The sequence below is a fragment of the Oncorhynchus keta genome, chromosome 26, assembly GCF_023373465.1.
Source record: "Oncorhynchus keta strain PuntledgeMale-10-30-2019 chromosome 26, Oket_V2, whole genome shotgun sequence".
Classification (NCBI taxonomy): domain Eukaryota; kingdom Metazoa; phylum Chordata; class Actinopteri; order Salmoniformes; family Salmonidae; genus Oncorhynchus; species Oncorhynchus keta.
The window spans coordinates 9,803,161-9,821,216 of NC_068446.1; the positions used below are offsets into that span (position 1 = coordinate 9,803,161).

Sequence of the window (18,056 nt, forward strand, 5' to 3'; positions counted from 1 at the left end):
AGCCATATCTCAGACTGGCCAATAAAAATAAAATATTAAGATGGGCAAAATAACACAGACACTGGGTAGAGGAACGCTCCTCAGATCAGCCTCCATTTGCCGGGGCAAGGACTCCACAGGGATGATGGCCCACGTTGACTCCAATGCTTTCCACAATTGTGTTAAGTTCGTTGGGTGTCCTTTTGGTGGTGAACCATTCTTGATACACATGGGAAACTGTTGAGGGTGAAAAACCCAGCAGCGTTGCAGTTCTTGACACAAACCGGTGCGCATGGCACCTACTACTATACCCCGTTCATAGGCACTTACATTTTTTGTCTTGCCCATTCACCCTCTGAATGGCACACATACACAATCCATGTCTCAATTGTCTCAAGGCTTAAAAACCTTCTTTAACCTGTCTCCTCCCCTTCATCTACACTGATGGAAATGGATTTACCAAGTGACATCAATAAGGGATCATAGCTTTCACCTAGAGTCACCTGGTCTATGTCAAATGTTTTGTATACTCAGCATTTGTGCTAGAAGTTTCCTTCAATTACAGATCTAGGGTGGGTGGAAGGCGGGGGGATATCCTACTGTGTCAGTATCAGGGGCAACCTCTGTCTATCCCAGTTTAAGCATTACTGAAGGCCTTCCAGTCTGTAAACCAGATCTTGAATGGAAGTTAACAATGGAGATTAATGGAACATCAGCTAGGTTTGTGTTCTCGTCCAAGGCACTTAAATGTGAAGTTCAGTTCAACTTGTTTGGGATGTTGAGACAGTAGTAAGAGCTGCAGGCTCTATTTCTGGACTGGGCTCCCTGATCAAAGATAACAATCCATGCTCATTTTTGTGCTGTCATGCCGGCTAGGCAATGTTGTAACAATACAGCTCCATAACTAAAGTGTTATGTAGCGACCTCACCGTGAGGCGTGTATCAGGGGGCGTGTCAGGGGGGATCAGAGGGCTTTCATCTAGGAGGGCTGACACAGTGGCCTCCAGCCACAGGAAGTTAAGTGTGGCCTCAACCTGGCTCAGCCCAGTCCAGCTCAACTTAGCTCAGCACAGCGTGTGTGTTTAAAGTGCCTCCACCCATTTCTCTCAGGGGGCCCTGGGCTCTCAGCATTAGGAATCTGCTGAGCAATAGTAAAAGAGTAATGCTGTGTGTGTGCGCATGTGACGTGTGTGTGTGTGCTGTACTGTATGGGTTTGTGTGTGTGTCTGTCTACAAATCAAATCAAATTTCATTTGTCACAACCACATGGTTAGCAGATGTTAATGCGAGTGTAGCGAAATGCTTGTGCTTCTTGTCCCGACCTTGCAGTAATATCTAACAAGTAATCTTACCATTTCACAACATCTACCTTATACACACAAGTGTAAAGGAATTAATAAGAATATGTACATAAAAATAGATGGCTGAGCGATGGCTGAACGGCATAGGCAAGATGCAGTAGATGGTATAGAGTACAGTATATACATATGAGATGAGTAATGTAGGGTATGTAAACATTATATAAAGTGGCATTGTTTAAAGTGGCTAGTGATACATTTATTACAGCCAATTTTTAATTATTAAAGTGGCTAGAGATTTGAGTCAGTATGTTGGCAGCAGTCAATCAATGTTAGTGATGGCGGTTTAATTCTCCCGGATCCGGGAGAATTGTCATCAACTACACTAATTAGCATAGCGCAACAGTCAAAAATATTAGTAGAAAATATTCATATTCATGAAATCACAAGTGAAATATAGTGAAACACAGCTTAGCCTTTTGTTAATCACCCTGTCATCTCAGATTTTGAAATTATGCACTCAAAGCAAGACAACCGTTTGTGCAAGTTTATCGATAGCCTAGCATAGCATTATGTCCAGCTAGCAGCAGGTAACTTGGTCACGAAAATCCAAAAAGCAATCAAAGGAATCGTTTACCTTTGATGATCTTCGGTTGTTTTCACTCACGAGACTCCCAGTTAGACAGCAAATGTTCCTCTTGTTCCATAAAGATTATTTTTATACCCAAAATACCTCCGTTTGTTCGTCACGTTATGTTGAGAAATCCACCGGAAATAGCGGTCACGACAACGCCGGGAAAAAAAATGATATACATAATATCGACAGAAACATGGAAAACGTTTTTTATAATCAATCCTCAAGGTGTTTTTCAAATATCTATTTGATAATATATCAACCGGGACAATTGGATTTTCAGTAGGAGCGAGAGTAAAAATGACTACCTCTGTCTTTTACGCAAGAATCACTCTGAGAGCCCTCAGCTGGCCACTTCCGCAATGTAGTTGTTTACGCTCATTCTTCAACATAAAGACGTGAAACTAAGTCAAAATGCTGTAGACGCCTTAGGGAATACGTAGAAAAGGGAATTTGGTTGATATCCCTTTCAATGGCCAATAGGGGTGCATAGGAACACAACGGTTTCAAAATAAGAGGCACTTCCTGATTGGATTTACCTCAGGGTTTCACCTGCAATATCAGTTCTGTTATACTCACAGACCATATTTCGACAGTTTTGGAAACTTTAGAGTGTTTTCTATCCCAAGCTGTCAATTATATGCATATTCTAGCATCTGGTCCTGAGAAATAGGTGGTTTGCTTTGGGAACGTTATTTTTCCAAAAATAAAAACAGTGCCCCCTAGTTTCAAGAGGTTAACCTGTTGCGTCGAGCAATCCCGTATCCGGGTGCGTAATTATAGCCTCAAGCTCATTACCATAACGCAACGTTAACTATTCATGAAAATCGCAAATGAAATGAAATAAATATATTGGCTCACAAGCTTATTAGCCTTTTGTTAACAACACTGTCACCTCAGATTTTCAAAATATGCTTTTCAACCATAGCTACACAAGCATTTGTGTAAGAGTATTGATAGCTAGCATAGCATTAAGCCTAGCATTCAGCAGGCAACATTTTCACAAAAACAAGAAAAGCATTAAAATAAAATCATTTACCTTTGAAGAACTTTGGATGTTTTCAATGAGGAGACTCTCAGTTAGATAGCAAATGTTCAGTTTTTCCAAAAAGATTATTTGTGTAGGAGAAATCGCTCCGTTTTGTTCATCACGTTTGGCTAAGAAAAAAACCCAAAAATTCAGTCATTACAACGCCACACTTTTTTCCAAATTAACTCCATAATATCGACAGAAACATGGCAAACGTTGTTTAGAATCAATCCTCAAGGTGTTTTTCACATATCTATTCGATGATAAGTCATTCGTGGCAGTTTGGTTTCTCCTCTGAAGCAAATGGTAAAATATACGCAGCTGGAGATTACGCAATTATTGCAATGGAGGACACCAACAGGAGCACCTGGTAAATGTAGTCTCTTATGGTCAATCTTCCAATGATATGCCTACAAATACGTCACAATGCTGCAGACACCTTGGGTAAACGACAGAAAGTGTAGGCTCATTCCTTGCGCATTCACAGCAATATAAGGAGACATTGGAACAAAGCGCATTCAAAATCTGTGGCATTTCCTGTTTGAAATTTCATCTTGGTTTCGCCTGTAGCATCAGTTCTGTGGCACTCACAGATAATATCTTTGCAGATTTGGAAACGTCAGAGTGTTTTCTTTCCAAAGCTGTCAATTATATGCATAGTCGAGCATCTTTTCATGACAAAATATCTTGTTTAAAACGGGAACGTTTTTTTATCCCAAAATTAAAAGAGCGCCCCCTATATCGAAGAAGTTAAATGCTGAGCTGTAGTTGATGAACAGCATTCTTACATAGGTATTGTCCAGATGGGTTAGGGCAGTGTGCAGTGTGATTGTGATTGTGATTGCGTCGTCTGTTGACCTATTGGGGCGGTGAGCAAATTGGAGTGGGTCTAGGGTGTCAAGTAGGGTGGAGGTGATATGGTCTCCCAAAGGACTTCATGAAGACGGAAGTGTGTGTGTGTGTGACACTACTAAGCTCCACTCATCATCATCATCATCATCATTATATACTGCAGTCATGCTGGGTTACAGCTAGAGCATGGTCACTTTTGTCAATGTCATGAAAATCGCAAATGAAATTAAATAAATATATTCAAACACAAGCTTAGCCATTTGTTAACAACACTGTCATCTCAGATTTTCAAAATATGCTTTACAGCCAACGCTAGACAAGCATCTGTGTAAGTTTATCATGGCATAATGCTATGCTAGGCTCTGCTGGCAGCAGGCAACATTTTCACGAAAATAAGAAAAGCAACCAAATTAAAACATTTACCTTTGAAGTCTCACTCAGGAGACTCCCAGTTAGATAGCAAATGTTCCTTTTTTCCATTTTTGTAGGTGAAATAGCTCCCGTTTCTTCATCATGCATGGCTGAGAAATCGACCGGAAAATGCTACAACTATAACGCCAAACTTTTTTCAAAATTTGCTCCATACTATCGACAGAAACACGGCAAGGATCCATCCTCAACGTGTTTTTAACATATATATTCGATAATATATCCGTCGAGGAAATTGGTTTCTCATAAGAAGCGATTGGAAAAATGGCTACCTCAGTATTTTACGCAAGGTTTTCTGCAGGAGACACCATGTGCCATGCTATATATGGTCCCTTACAGCCATTCTTCAATGGAAATGCCTAAAAAGACGTCACAATGCTGTAGACACGTTGGGGAATACGTAGAAAACGTAAGCTCATTCGTAGCTCATTCAGTTCTGTTATACTCACAGACAATATTTTGACCGTATTGGAAACTTTGGAGTGTTTTCTATCCAATACAAATAATAATATGCCTATATTAGCAACTGAGACTGAGGAGCTGGCCGTTTACAATGGGTACCTTTTCATCAAAGCTACTCAATACTGCCCCTGCAGCCATAAGAAGTTAAGGATCTGACCCTTTTTTTTTCCCGCCTAAAATGACATACCGAAATCTAACTGCCTGTAACTCAGGACCTGAAGCAAGGATATGCATATGCTTGATACCAGACACAACAGGGGTTCATACTGTATAACCCAGTTCTTATATTTTAATATAAAAATTGATTTTATCAAACAAAACTATGCTACATTTGATCTCTTGGACCCTCAGGATGACAAAGTAGAGCAAGATTACTGAATGTAAGTACATTATTTACCTTGCCATGAAAATTGTTTTGCTGTTGTGCACTCTCCTCAAACATTAGCATTGTATTTTTTCACAGTAATAGCTATTGTAAATTGGACAGTTAGATTAACAATCATTTAAGTTTTCTGCCCATATAAGACATGTCTGTGTCCTGGGAAATGTTCTTGTTACAATGTCATGCTAATCACATTAGCGCATGTTAGCTCAACCGTCCTGATATAAGATTTAAGTCCTGATCTGGAGATTACAAATGGCTGTGGTTTAAACTAGCTAATTTAACAGACAATATTTGCTTAGAATTCCGTGGCATCATTTTATAGTATGAATAAAATAGTAACAATAGATTTGCGGCTATTCTGTGATGAGCGGTTAACAAAAGAAATAGGCATTCCTATATGCTTAATTTAGAGTTATTAAACAAACGTTGGACTATGTTATATTTTTAATACATGGTAAGGATACATGATGTGACTCTGCTGATTTGAAAAACATTAGCTTGAAAGGCATGAACTCTGCTTAGTTTTTGTGCGCAGGCTGTACATACTTTATTATTCTCTCATTCACAATTTGACAAGCATAATGCCTTGATAATGCCTTGAACTTCACAGCAGCATCCCCTTTTAGTGGCCGTAATGCACCCTAAAAAAATCCATGCCTTTTGTGGCCAGTGGCCATTGAGCCCTTGGCCCGGAGAGTTGCGTTGTGCCCTTCTCCCTGAGTGCACCACATGGCTCTCCATCACGTCTTTCTCACAGGCTACAAGTGAAGACCGAGACATGTCTGGTTAGACTGTAAACTCTCCTTCCAGACTCACATTAAGCATCTCCAATCCCAAATTAAATCTAGAATCGGCTTCCTATTTTCGCAAACAAAGCCTCCTTCACTTATGCTGCCAACCATACCCTCATAAAAACGGACTATCCTACCGATCCTTAACTTTGGCGATGTCATTTACAAAATAGCCCCCAACACTCTACTCAGCAAACTGGATGTAGTCTAACACAGTGCCATCCGTTTTGTCACAAAAGCCCCATAAACTAACCACCACTGCGACCTGTATGCTCTCGTTGGCGGGCCCTCACTACATATCCGTCGCCAAACCCACTGGCTCCAGGTCATCTATAAGTCTTTGCTAGATAAAGCCCCACCTTATCTCAGCTCACTGGTCACGTTAGCAACACCCACCCATAGCACGCGCTCCAGCAGGTATATTGCAATGTTCATCCCCAAAGCCAACACTTTCTTTGGCCACATTTCCTTCCAGTTCTCTGCTGCCAATGACTGGAGCAAATTGCAAAAATCTCTGAAGCTGGAGACACATATCTCCCTCACTAACTGTAAGCATCAGCTGTCAGAGCAGCTTACCAATCACTGTACCTGTACACAGCCAATCTGTAAATAGCACACCCAACTACCTCATCGCCATATTATTACTTACCCTCTTGCTCTTTTGCACCCCAGTATCTCTACTTGCACATCATCATCTGCACAACTATCACTCCAGTATTAATGCTAAATTGTAAATATTTCACCTCTATGGCATCTTTATTGCCTACCTCCCTACTCTTCTACATTTGCACACACTGTACATAGATTTTTCTATTTTTCTTTTCTATTGTGTTATTGACTGTATGTTTGTTTATGTAACTCTGTGTTGTTTTTGTCGCACTGCTTTGCTTTATCTTGACCAGGTCGTAGTGGTAAATGAGAACTTGTTTTCAACTGGCCTACCTGGTTAAAGGTTACATTTTTTTTTAAAGGCTATATGCACAAATGTTCCATTAGCGGGAAAACACCAGTATCAAAAGTGACCGCAAATGTGATTATGCATATAATGCTTTACTATAAAGGTGCATTTTTATGGTGAAAATGAGTGGTGTAGAGCCTAACTTTGGATTAATGTGCTTCATTTTAAGAAGTTATTTCGCCACTTTAGTTGTGATACAAACCTTATCAAAACATATAGGCCTATCAGCTAGGCTACATGAGGTGTGCAACTATGATTTTAAAAAATTGCAAAAAGAAGGCATTGTTTCTTGCCTAATGCTGGGCATCATTCACAAGTGATAATATATAATTCAAGTGATAGGCTAATACCCATCAGACTATTTTTGATTTAATTTTGTCTTTATAAATACTAAATATTATATGTGTGACATTTATTTTGATTTAGAATGGAAAATTATCATGAACCTGTCTCTAAACAGGGGCAGCGGGAAAAAATACATGTCATCTATGCACTTAAATAGCGAATGGATGAGTGCTGAGTACCAGGCAGTTAGCAAGTTTGGTAGGCTACCAATTACCATCAGCTGCATCAGAGCTTGCAGAAGCCTAATTACCTTGACTAAATGGTCACGTAGAATTTGACTGCCTTCCTGACTTCCTGACAGCTCTAGTCACGCCAAGGTTCTTTGCACTCTGGAAAAGGGGACACTGTGGAATTTTCAACCGTTATGGAGAGGTCTTGGAGTGGGCAGGCCTTCCCAGGGACGAAAAGCAGCTCTGTTTTGTGGGAGTTGAGCTTGAGGTGGTGGGCCGATATCAAAGCTGAGATGTCTGACAGGCATGCAGAGAAGAGTGTCGCCACCTGACTTTCAGAAGGGAGGAAGGTGAAGAGTAGTTAAGTGCCATCCACATAGCAATGATAGAATAGACCATGTGAGTATATGATGGAGCCGAGTGACTAGGTGTATAGAGAGAAGAGGAGAGAGACTGGTACTGAGCCCTGAGGGACACCAGTAGTGAGAGCATGTGGTGCAAACACAGATCCTCCCAGGTAGGATGCAATCCAAGAGTGTGCAGAGTCTCAGACACCCAGCTCTGAGAGGGTGGGGGCAGGAAAGGTTGGTTCACGATGTCAAAGGCAGTGGATAGAACTAGGAATATGAGAACAGAGGAGAGAGAGTCAGCTTTGGCAGTGTGGAGAGCCTCCATGACACAGAGAAGAGCAGTCTCGGTTGAGTGACCCATCTTGAAGCCTGACTGGATAGGGTCAAGACGATCGTTCTGAGAGAGATAACGAGAGAGTCAGAGACAGCATGATTGAGTGTTTCGGAAATACAATAAAGGGATGCTGGTCTGTAGTTTTTGACATTAGAGTGGTGTTAGAGTGGTGTTCAGTGTTCATCTGAAGAGAGGGGAGAAAGAGTTCAAGGCATAGGGTAGTTCTGTTTGAGTGAGACTAGTGGACTCAATAGGCATGAGGAGCGTCAATAGTGAATGTGGAGCGGATGTAGTTAGCCTTCTTCTCAAAGTGGTTGACAAAGTTGTCCGCAGAGAGGGAGGGGGAGGGGTGGAGGATTAAGGCGGGAGGATCTTACTAGGGAAATGGAAATGAGTTTCCTAGGGTTAGAGGCAGAAGCTTGACATTTAGAGTGACACAAAGTGGCTTTTGCACTGGATACAGAGGAAGAGAAGGTAAGCTGCCCGCAGCCCTGTTCAGCTCGCAGAGAGTCATTCAGCCATGGAGCATGAGGGGAGGGTCGACCCGGCCGGGAGGAAAGGGGAGTGTGTGAGTCACGGGATACGGAAAGGGAGGAAAGTCATGTTGAAGACGCAGAATCAGGAGACAGGAGGGGGAATGATTCAGCAGAAGGGAGATAGGATAGAAGAGGAGAGAGTAGTGGGGGAGAGAGAACAAAGATTGTGACAGCGCACATAACCATCTGGGTAGGGGCTGATTGGCTAGGGTTGGAGGAGAGGGAGACAGAAAAGGAAACAAAGTAGTGATCAGAGACCTGGAAGGGGGTTGTAGTTGAGTTTAGTAGGAGAACAGCCTACAGCAAAGATGAGGTCAATTGTATTGCCTGCCTTGTGAGTGGGAGGAGACTGGGAAACGGTGAGGTCAGAAGAGGCAAGGATGTTCACATCGTTCTTAGTACTCGGTCAGTAACAGAGTAGTAAATACTGACTGCATCCTCAGTCGCACAGAACAACATACCAAATCCCCAAACTCTTATAAATGGATGCCCCTTGACATCCTCTCTGATGATAGGTGGTTCAGCCCATTCTTCTCTCTCCATTTTCTCCTCTCATCCCCCTCTCCATAATCTACGCACACATTTGAGCCCTCAGCAGCTGCCACTAGACAATCCTCCCTCACTAACACATTATCATCACTCAGAACATTATCATATTTTCTCTCTTTCAACTTCTCTCACCTGTTCTCTCTCTCTCTCTCTCTCTCTCTCTCTCTCTCTCTCTCTCTCTCTCTCTCTCTCTCTCTCACACAAACACCCTATCTATCTCTTCCTCCCTCCCTTTTTGCCCTTCATCATGTGATGTGTTGTGTGTAGTTGTGTAATTGTGTGTATTCTGCCTGTGTGTCTATGTGTTGTACCCTGACGCTCAACCTCCATTGCCATTGTTTAACAGCCAGATGTGGTGGTCCCGCCCCCTGCCCCCCGTACCCATAATCCCTGTGATCCTTATACCAGCTGAGACCATTCCTGCCATCGCTCCACCCTTCTCTCCACCCGTACCCTGGTCACCCATGTCACAGGTCATACTCTCTTCGTTTTTTCTCTCCTCTCATCTGTTACTGTTTTTTTTTTACACCCCTCCCATTTGGATTCTGTTTTGGTGGGGGTGGTGGAGTTTGAAGGATGAGTGTTTCTGGAGAGATATTCAGCTTCGGGTGGTTGTTTTTACCTCCAGACCTGTAGGAGAGATCAGCCCAGTGAAGCGCCAGAAGGAGTTGTCTGTTATTAAGGCTGTAGTTTGGGGTGTTTGGGTCGAGGCTTCAAGCTTCAGGAGTTCGGCACAACAGAACACCATGTCATGTCGCATATGGACCCATTCTGCCGTGATAATCTCTAGCCGATGCTTTCAAAATGTTCTACCAAAACATGCGGAGAGTAAGTGATTATTTTGTCTCACAAGTTTTGGGGGGGGGGGGGTTTGCCAAATGTATTTATTTTTTGTTGTTGTGTGAAGCTTTTGCAACATACAACCAGGGTAATCGTGAGGTGAAAAAAAATAAGTATTTTCTCACTAAATATTTTGAAAAACAAAACTGAGTTAATTTTGTTTCTCTGTTGCAGGCAAACCCACCTCCAGTGATGGTCAACACAGACAGTTTGGACACCCTCGCATACGTAAGTCTACATTTCTTTTCACATGCACAGAAAAACACTGAACTGAAATTAGCCACAAATAAATGTATGTAGTTCTGTCCTTGAGCTGTTCTTGTCTATTGATGTTCTGTATTATGCCATTCTCTATTATGTTTTGTGTGGACCCCAGGAAGAGTAGCTGCTGCTTTTGCAACAGCTAATGGGGATCCTAATAAAATGCAAAACCAAATGGTTATTAGAGAACTGTTATTTAATTACCATGTTACCATGTAATGTCGACGATGTAGGCTACGTACCAGGAAATAATGGACTACAAATAGAGTGTAACCATCCTGTCCTTTGTTGATGAAGCACAACGTAGTTGCTGTTAAAGCGAAATACCATGTCAAAGTTATAATCTATAATTGTTACCAGCCAGAGCTAGAAATCAAAGATGCAAGCTACAGACGTTGACTATTATGTCTGGTTTATCTACTGGGTGATTTGAACCTCTCTTTGTACAGTATGCAGCAACAACATTGTACTGTACATTTTTCATTATAATTACTTTCTGTTACATTTCAATTGCCAGGCAAAGTGAGCCTCCCGAATGTTTAGAATAGTGTATTTATCTGGGCTGGGGAAATGCCTTCCATTGAGATTGTTTATTGAGATTACAAGCCAAATAAGGATGTGTGGTCTAGTCTCTGTGCATAATTCTGCTGAGGGGAATATAGAATGTATACTCATCCCCTGTAAATGCGCTGCTCAATCTAATGGTCAATGAATAGCACGTATATTACAGTAACTGCAGTTCCCGATGGAAATTGCTGGTGATGTGACGATTGCATGAGAACAGGTCCTCGCCATAGCAGCATGGTAATATTAATAAAGAGAGGCCGTACTTTTGAGGGATACGGTTGAGGTGTGAATTACAATAACCAGGGTGCCAGTTTTACACAGAGAACATCAATAAGGTGTGTGTGTCTGTGTCTGTGCGTTTGTGTGTGTGCGCGTGCATTTCTGCCAGATGACAAGATGCTTCTAAGACACCAGGGGAGAATAGTTATTTGCTCTGAGGGTCTTACTATGGTCCTGTGCCCAGAGATTCCATTCTGTCTCAGTGCTTGGGTGTATCCAGTGTTGAATGCTTGACTTCGTCTCAGCAGCCTAGAGAGTGACTGTTTTGAGTTCAGTAGTGTTGCTTGCACTGACTGCCTTGTGCATCTGTTTCCCTAGGACTCTGATGACAGCATCAGAGTCCTCATTTAAAAACGTTGAGTACGTACAAAATATACCCCAAAACATGCCAGTGTTCATGCAAAAGTTGGCATTTATTAAAACTGAACTTGAACAGAGAATTTGCTTAGCTTCCCACAAACTTCAGACCATGCTTACACACAGTTTCTAGTGGTTGAAGTATTGCATTGCAAGCAGGTAAGTAGCCTAGTATTTTGTGCAAATAGACAGGAATGCATTTGGTATTTAAAGGCCTTAGAGTCACATCGGGGAGCTTAAAGCCTGGGTTACAGGATCACACCCAAACAGCCCAAATCATGGACAGAGCCTTGTGTAACACTGGCATGCTGGGGTTGGTTGGGAGATTAATTGTTGGGTGTTTATTTATTTTCCTTTTGCAACTTTAATTTAGGAACTCTAAACCTCTAATCCCTCCCCAGCACCGTCTGTGTGTATTATTTTATCTCTAACATTGTTATTCAACCAAACTGATTGAAAGAAAAAGTGGAAAAGGAAGTTTCTACTACACCAAATGTCTTTAATTGGTCCTAATTTGGAGCCTGTATGGCTACCCTGGGAGAGAGAGAGGGAGCAAGAGAGTGAGAGAGAAAAACAGAGCGATGTTTCTGAGATTTACTCTAATTTGGGGCCTGTATGGCTACCCTGGGAGAGAGCGAGCGAGAGAGGAAGGCCTTAGAGAGAGAAGGGGGGATTGTAAAAGGGAAGGGGATACCTAATCAGTTGTCCAACTGAATGTATTCAACTGAGATGTGTCTTCTGCATTTAACCCAACCCCTCTGAATCAGCTGCCTTAATCGACATGCACATCTTCAGTGCCCTGGGACAGTGGGTTAACTGCCTTGCTCAGGGGAAGAACGACAGATTTTTACTTTGTCAGCTTGGGAGTTCGATCCAGCAACCTTCCGGTTGGTGGCCCAAAGCTCGAAAGACACTAAACATAAAGGTGCATCTGGGTCTATAAGGGCACAGGGCGAGACCAAGATGCAGACACGGGAGGCAGATGGTTCGAGTCTCTGATATTTATTATAATCCAAGGGGCAGGCAAGAGAATGGTCGTGGACAGGCGAAAGATCATAACAAGGTCAGAGTCCAGGAGGTACACAGTGGCAGGCAGGCTCGAGGTCAGGGCAGGCAGTATGGTCAGGCAGGCAGGTTCAGAGTCAAGGCAGGCAAGGGTCAAAACTGGGAGGACTAGCAAAAGAGAGATAAGAAAAAGCAGGCGCATGGAAAAACACGCTGGTTGACAAGACAAGACGAACTGGCAACAAACAAACAGAGTTTCACCGGAATAAATACCCAGGGAATAATGGAGAAAACGGGTTACACCTGGAGGTGGGTGGAGACAATCACAAAGACAGGTGAAACAGATCAGGGCGTGAAAGGATCATTTTCACAAATTCTCAAGTGTAGTTTTTAATAAATTTCCTTTTGGATCACTGAGATTAGGATCTGTACTTATCTATTTCTTAATTATTTATGTTTTTTGATGAGACATTATGCATGTTAACACAATTTCTTCAACTACCCACTCAAAAATTATCATTGCCGCAACAATTTTCAACAACATAATGAACAAATAAATGGTTGACATTGCGCCCCTAATGGAGAGGCCTGAGTAAAAAAATAAAATAAAATGTAATTATTAATATTTATTTCATAATTTATATCATTACCATAACACAACCTTTAAAAAAAATGTTTTGTCACATTCACTTGTGTATACATCTTATCTATTTGATTTATCTATACATAAAGAACAAAGGTCACACTACCAAATTAAGCCCAAATGCGTTTTCTTTTAATATTTCTTAAATATTGGTGCATTACGGTAATGATAAACAGGTTTCGGTAATGAGTGTTGTATAGTTTGCCATTGAAAAACTGTTCTGATCTCAGAGATTCAGTATTCCAACAAATCATCAAAGTGTGCAATTAATTAATCCCAAATGATTTGTGGCTTGAAGTAAGTTAAATGGGGTTTATAGACCCCATATTTCACTGTTTTACAAAAAATTTATACAATAGGTTTAAGAAATGTTCTTAGTAATTAAATAAAGTTACCAGCACAGCACACCCATTGACTATATATTAGAATTATCGTATTATCATTGCCAAAATGAACGCTCTCATCACTGAAATCGACCTAAAAAGAACATATTAATGAGAAATGTGTGTTTCGGTAATGAGAGGCCATTAGCTCAATCTGCAGGCAGCCATTATACTCTAGGTGGCCGTTTTAATACTCATCATTGCATCATGTATCAAAAGGTTGGCTGGTCCTCATTAAAGTCCTGTTGATCACTTCACTATTCCCTTTTTGTTTACAAAGCTCTACTACACAAGCTTCCGACTTACCTAAGTTCATTGTTGAAGACTAAAAACATAACTTACCAAACCCGTTCACAGGGTTGGTTATCTCTTGAGGTTCCTCGGGTCTCCACCGAATTAGCAAAATCTTTTTTTAGTTTTAATGAGCCTCACTGCTGGAACAATTTGCAGAACTCATCACAATTAGATGTTGTGGTGCCGCTTAGGCAGTTTAGGGTGTTAATTAAGGACCTATAGTAGTAGCTGAGGACTATAACTGTTTTTTTTATGTTGTGTTTTGTGTTGCTTGCTGTTTAACATTGTGTTGGTTGTTGTATTGTTGTGATCAGGGCACCCTTGAGAATGGGACCATGGTCTTAATGGGGTTTCCCCTGAAAAAATAAATAATAATATGAGTCAGCAAACAATTGACCACATCACTAAAGCCCATTCATGCCTCCATTATTATTATTAATTGACCACATCACTAAAGCCCATTCATGCCTCCATTATTATTATTAATTGACCACATCACTAAAGCCCATTCATGCCTCCATTATTATTATTAATTGACCACATCACTAAAGCCCATTCATGCCTCCATTATTATTATTAATTGACCACATCACTAAAGCCCATTCATGCCTCCATTATTATTATTAATTGACCACATCACTAAAGCCCATTCATGCCTCCATTATTATTATTAATTGACCACATCACTAAAGCCCATTCATGCCTCCATTATTATTATTAATTGACCACATCACTAAAGCCCATTCATGCCTCCATTATTATTATTAATTGACCACATCACTAAAGCCCATTCATGCCTCCATGTTATTGTTCTCTGACTTTTTTCCAAATTGAGCTTTTTAGCCATTTTAGCCCTCAACACAAGGGGGTGTTGAGAATAAGAACCTCATTCTGAAGGCATATAAGCGAATACATTAACTGGTGGTCATCTAAGAACTACTACTCTAGATGATGCATGATGGGTGAATAAAACTCAATTTAATTACTGATTTTTACGTAATACATGTAATACTTTAATGTAAACTTCAACTAGAATTTAAAAAAAATATATGATTTACGGACAAACTGCAACAACATATTTATATATGTTTATATAAATATTTATATAAAATACAACATCTATGTGTTTTTTGCAAACAGGTTTTTCTAATTTATTAAAGTAAAATTGTATAACGTGACCAGAGAATTTAATCCGGACGCATTTCGGTAATGATAATTTGGGGTAAAAATGTACAAGAATACTATGGATGGGAGCCCCCACCACCGAGAGGTCTAAGGTTTCCACGGTTATTTCTCTGCTGACTGGGCGGGCATTGGAATGGGAGAGAGGAGAGGAGGAGCTTGAGTCTTATGAGGGGTTCATGGATCTGTTTAAATGTATTTTCGATCATCCCGCGAAGGGAAGAGAGGGAGGTGAGCATCTGCTTCAGCTCTAGCACAGGAATCAGACACCTGCTGAGTATGTGCATACCTTCCGGACAGTAGCAGCTTCCAGTGGATGGAATGAGACAGCGCTAAGCACGTTATTTAGAAGAGGTCTGGGCAAGGAGGGCCATCCATCTGGAAAACCTCCTCCGGGAGCGTCGGCATCTTCATCGCTTTTCTCCCTCCTTCGGCGAGTGTTTGGGATCAGAGGCTGAACCCATGGAGGTAGGGGTGACATAAGTCCCCGCGGCGGAATGACGCAGGCGGATACAGCTGGGTCTCTGTCTATACTGTGGCCAGGTAAGGCACAAGCGCCAGCGGTGTCGCAGACGGACGATCACGGGATGTTAGATCCCCTGGACCAGGAGTGAGTATTCCATCTACTGCTCTTCCTGTTAGACTCTTTGTAGTACCCATCCCTTTGGCTGACTGTCCCTCATGCCCTGTGTCTACAGCTCTAGTGGATTCAAGGTCTCTACTGTCGGCCTTTAGGATCTGGAACCATCACACACATCACCCAACCACTCACCCTCACCGTGGAGCCCAATCACCAGGAAAACATCCCCTTCGCATCACCAGTGCACCCGTTCACAAGATCATCCTCGGAGTACCTTAGTTTCAGCGCCATAACCCTACCATCTCATGGTCGAGGATGAGAGTCACCGACTGGTCACCTGAATACCGGAGGACCTGCCTCAGAATGGTTCCACGTCGGTTGAGAGTCCTGTGGTTGCCCTCCAGCCCAACAATCCCAGAGGAATAGCAGAATCTAAGGGTGGTATTCTCAAGACCCGTGCTACCTGTTTCCCTCTTCATCGCCCCTGTGACTGTGCATTGACCTGTTTTCCGGTGCTACACCTAAATGCAGACGTATCTACCCTCTGGCGGTGGCTGAGACCCAGACCATGGAGAAGTACAGTTTAAGTCTGAAGTTTACATACACCTTAGCCAACTACATTTAAACTCAGTTTTTCACAATTCCTGACTTTTAATCCTAGTAAAATCCCTGTTTTAGGTCAGTTAGGATCACCACTTTATTTTAAGAATGTGAAATGTCAGAAAAATAGTAGAGAGAATTATTTATTTCAGCTTTTATTTCTTTCATCACATTCCCAGTGGATCAGTTTACATACACTCAATTAGCATTTGGTAGCATTGCCTTTAAATTGTTTAACTTGGGTCAAACGTTTAGGGTAGCCTTCCACAAGCTTCCCACAATAAGTGGGGTGAATTTTGGCCCATTCCCCCTGACAGAGCTGGTGTAACTGAGTCAGGTTTGTAGGCCTCCTTGCTTGTACACACTTCTTCAGTTCTGTCCACAAATGTTCTATAGGATTGAGGTCAGGGCTTTGTGATGACCACTCCAACACCTTGACTTTGTTGTCCTTAAGCCATTTTGCCACAACTTTGGAAGTATGCTTGGGGTCCATTTGGAAGACCCATGTTCGACCAAGCTTTAACGGATGTCTTCAATATATCCACCTAATTTTCGTTCCTTATGATGTCATCTATTTTGTGCAGTTCACCAGTCCCTCCTGCAGCAAAGTACCCCCCCACAACATGATGCTGCCAACCCCATGCTTCAGGGTTGGGATGGTGTTCTTCGCCTCCCACTTTTTCCTCCAAACATAACGATGGTCATTATGGCCAAACAGTTCTATTTTTGTTTCTTCTGACCATTTTAGACATTTCTCCAAAAAGTACGATCTTTGTTCCCATGTGCAGTTGCAAACCGTAGTCTGGCTTTTTTATGGGAGTTTTGGAGCAATGGCTTCTTCCTTGCTGAGCGGCCTTTCAGGTTATGTCAATATAGGACCTGTTTTACTGTGGATATAGATACTTTTACTTGTGTCATGCACAAAGTAGATGTCTTTACCGAGTTGCCGAAACTATAATTTGTTGACAAGAAATTTGTGGAGTGGTTGAAAAACAATTTTTATTGACTACAACCTTAGTGTATGTAAACTTCCGACTTCAACTTTACATTCAACAGGGTTTCATCCGCAGGTCCACGTCCTGTGCGTTGGATGGTTTCTTCTTCGTTGCCAAGGATTACACACTTGTATCGATTACTGTGGACTCAATGACATCACCACGAAGTATCGGTACCCTCTCCCGCTGGTGCCGTCAGCCATTGAGCAGCTCCGCGGGGCCTGGTTCTTCACCAAACTGGACCTGTGGAGTGCCTACAATCTCATTCACTTCCGGGAGGGGGATGAGTGGAAGACGCCTTTTGGCCTAGCCAATGTTCCGTCAGTGTTCCAGGCATTCGTCAACGAGGTGTTCAGGGACATGCTCGGACGTCAGGTGATTGTGTACATGACATCCTGATCTTCCCGGCCAACCTGGAAGATCACATCACTCACGTTCGAGCAGTCCACGAACGCCTCTTGACTAACCACCTGATCGTCAAGGCAGAGAAGAGCCAATTCCACCAGAGGGCTGTCTCCTTCTTGGGCTACCAAATCAGCACACAGGGAGTGAGGATGGAGGACAAGAAGGTAGATGCGGTAAGGTCATGGCCAGTCCCAATCACCATCAAGGTGTTACAATGGTTTATGGGGTTTGCCAACTTTTACCGCCGCTTCATCAGGAACTTCAGTGCCCTCGTCGCCCCTCTCACCTCCCTCCTCAAGAGTGGGCCTCATAGGTTGGTTTGGTCTCCAGCAGCCAATGAGGCCTTTCGTGAGAATTGTCCTCTCACGTGCATCTACATTCCCTCAGAGATAAGGGATTGCCTGCTGACCCGGGCACACACAGCTGTCGTCGCTGGACATCCATGTATTTCTCGCACCATCCATTCCCTCACTGAGAAATACTGGTGGCCCACCTTGGTGCAGGAAGTTACGCGGTATGTCAACTCCTGTTCCGTGTGTGCTCAAACATAAGTCCCCCTGGAA

At 42.3% G+C, this 18,056-nt stretch overlaps 1 protein-coding gene across 2 annotated transcripts in view; it reads left to right on the forward strand.

Annotated features, from left to right (window-relative positions):
• The window catches only part of LOC118358901 (discs large homolog 1-like protein), a 202,501-nt gene that overhangs the window by 87,260 nt on the left and 97,185 nt on the right, over nucleotides 1-18,056 (forward strand). Inside the window, exons 1-2 of one of the 2 annotated variants that reach the window (XR_008080034.1) lie at nucleotides 9,570-9,930; nucleotides 10,117-10,170. Coding sequence is in view for 1 of the 2 variants with exons in the window: in XM_052480206.1 (XP_052336166.1) it covers nucleotides 10,117-10,170 (54 nt within the window). In the remaining variant the exon portion in view is untranslated. Of the gene's footprint in view, nucleotides 1-9,569; nucleotides 9,931-10,116; nucleotides 10,171-18,056 lie in introns of those variants that run through there. The other variant, XM_052480206.1, reaches the window with a different exon arrangement.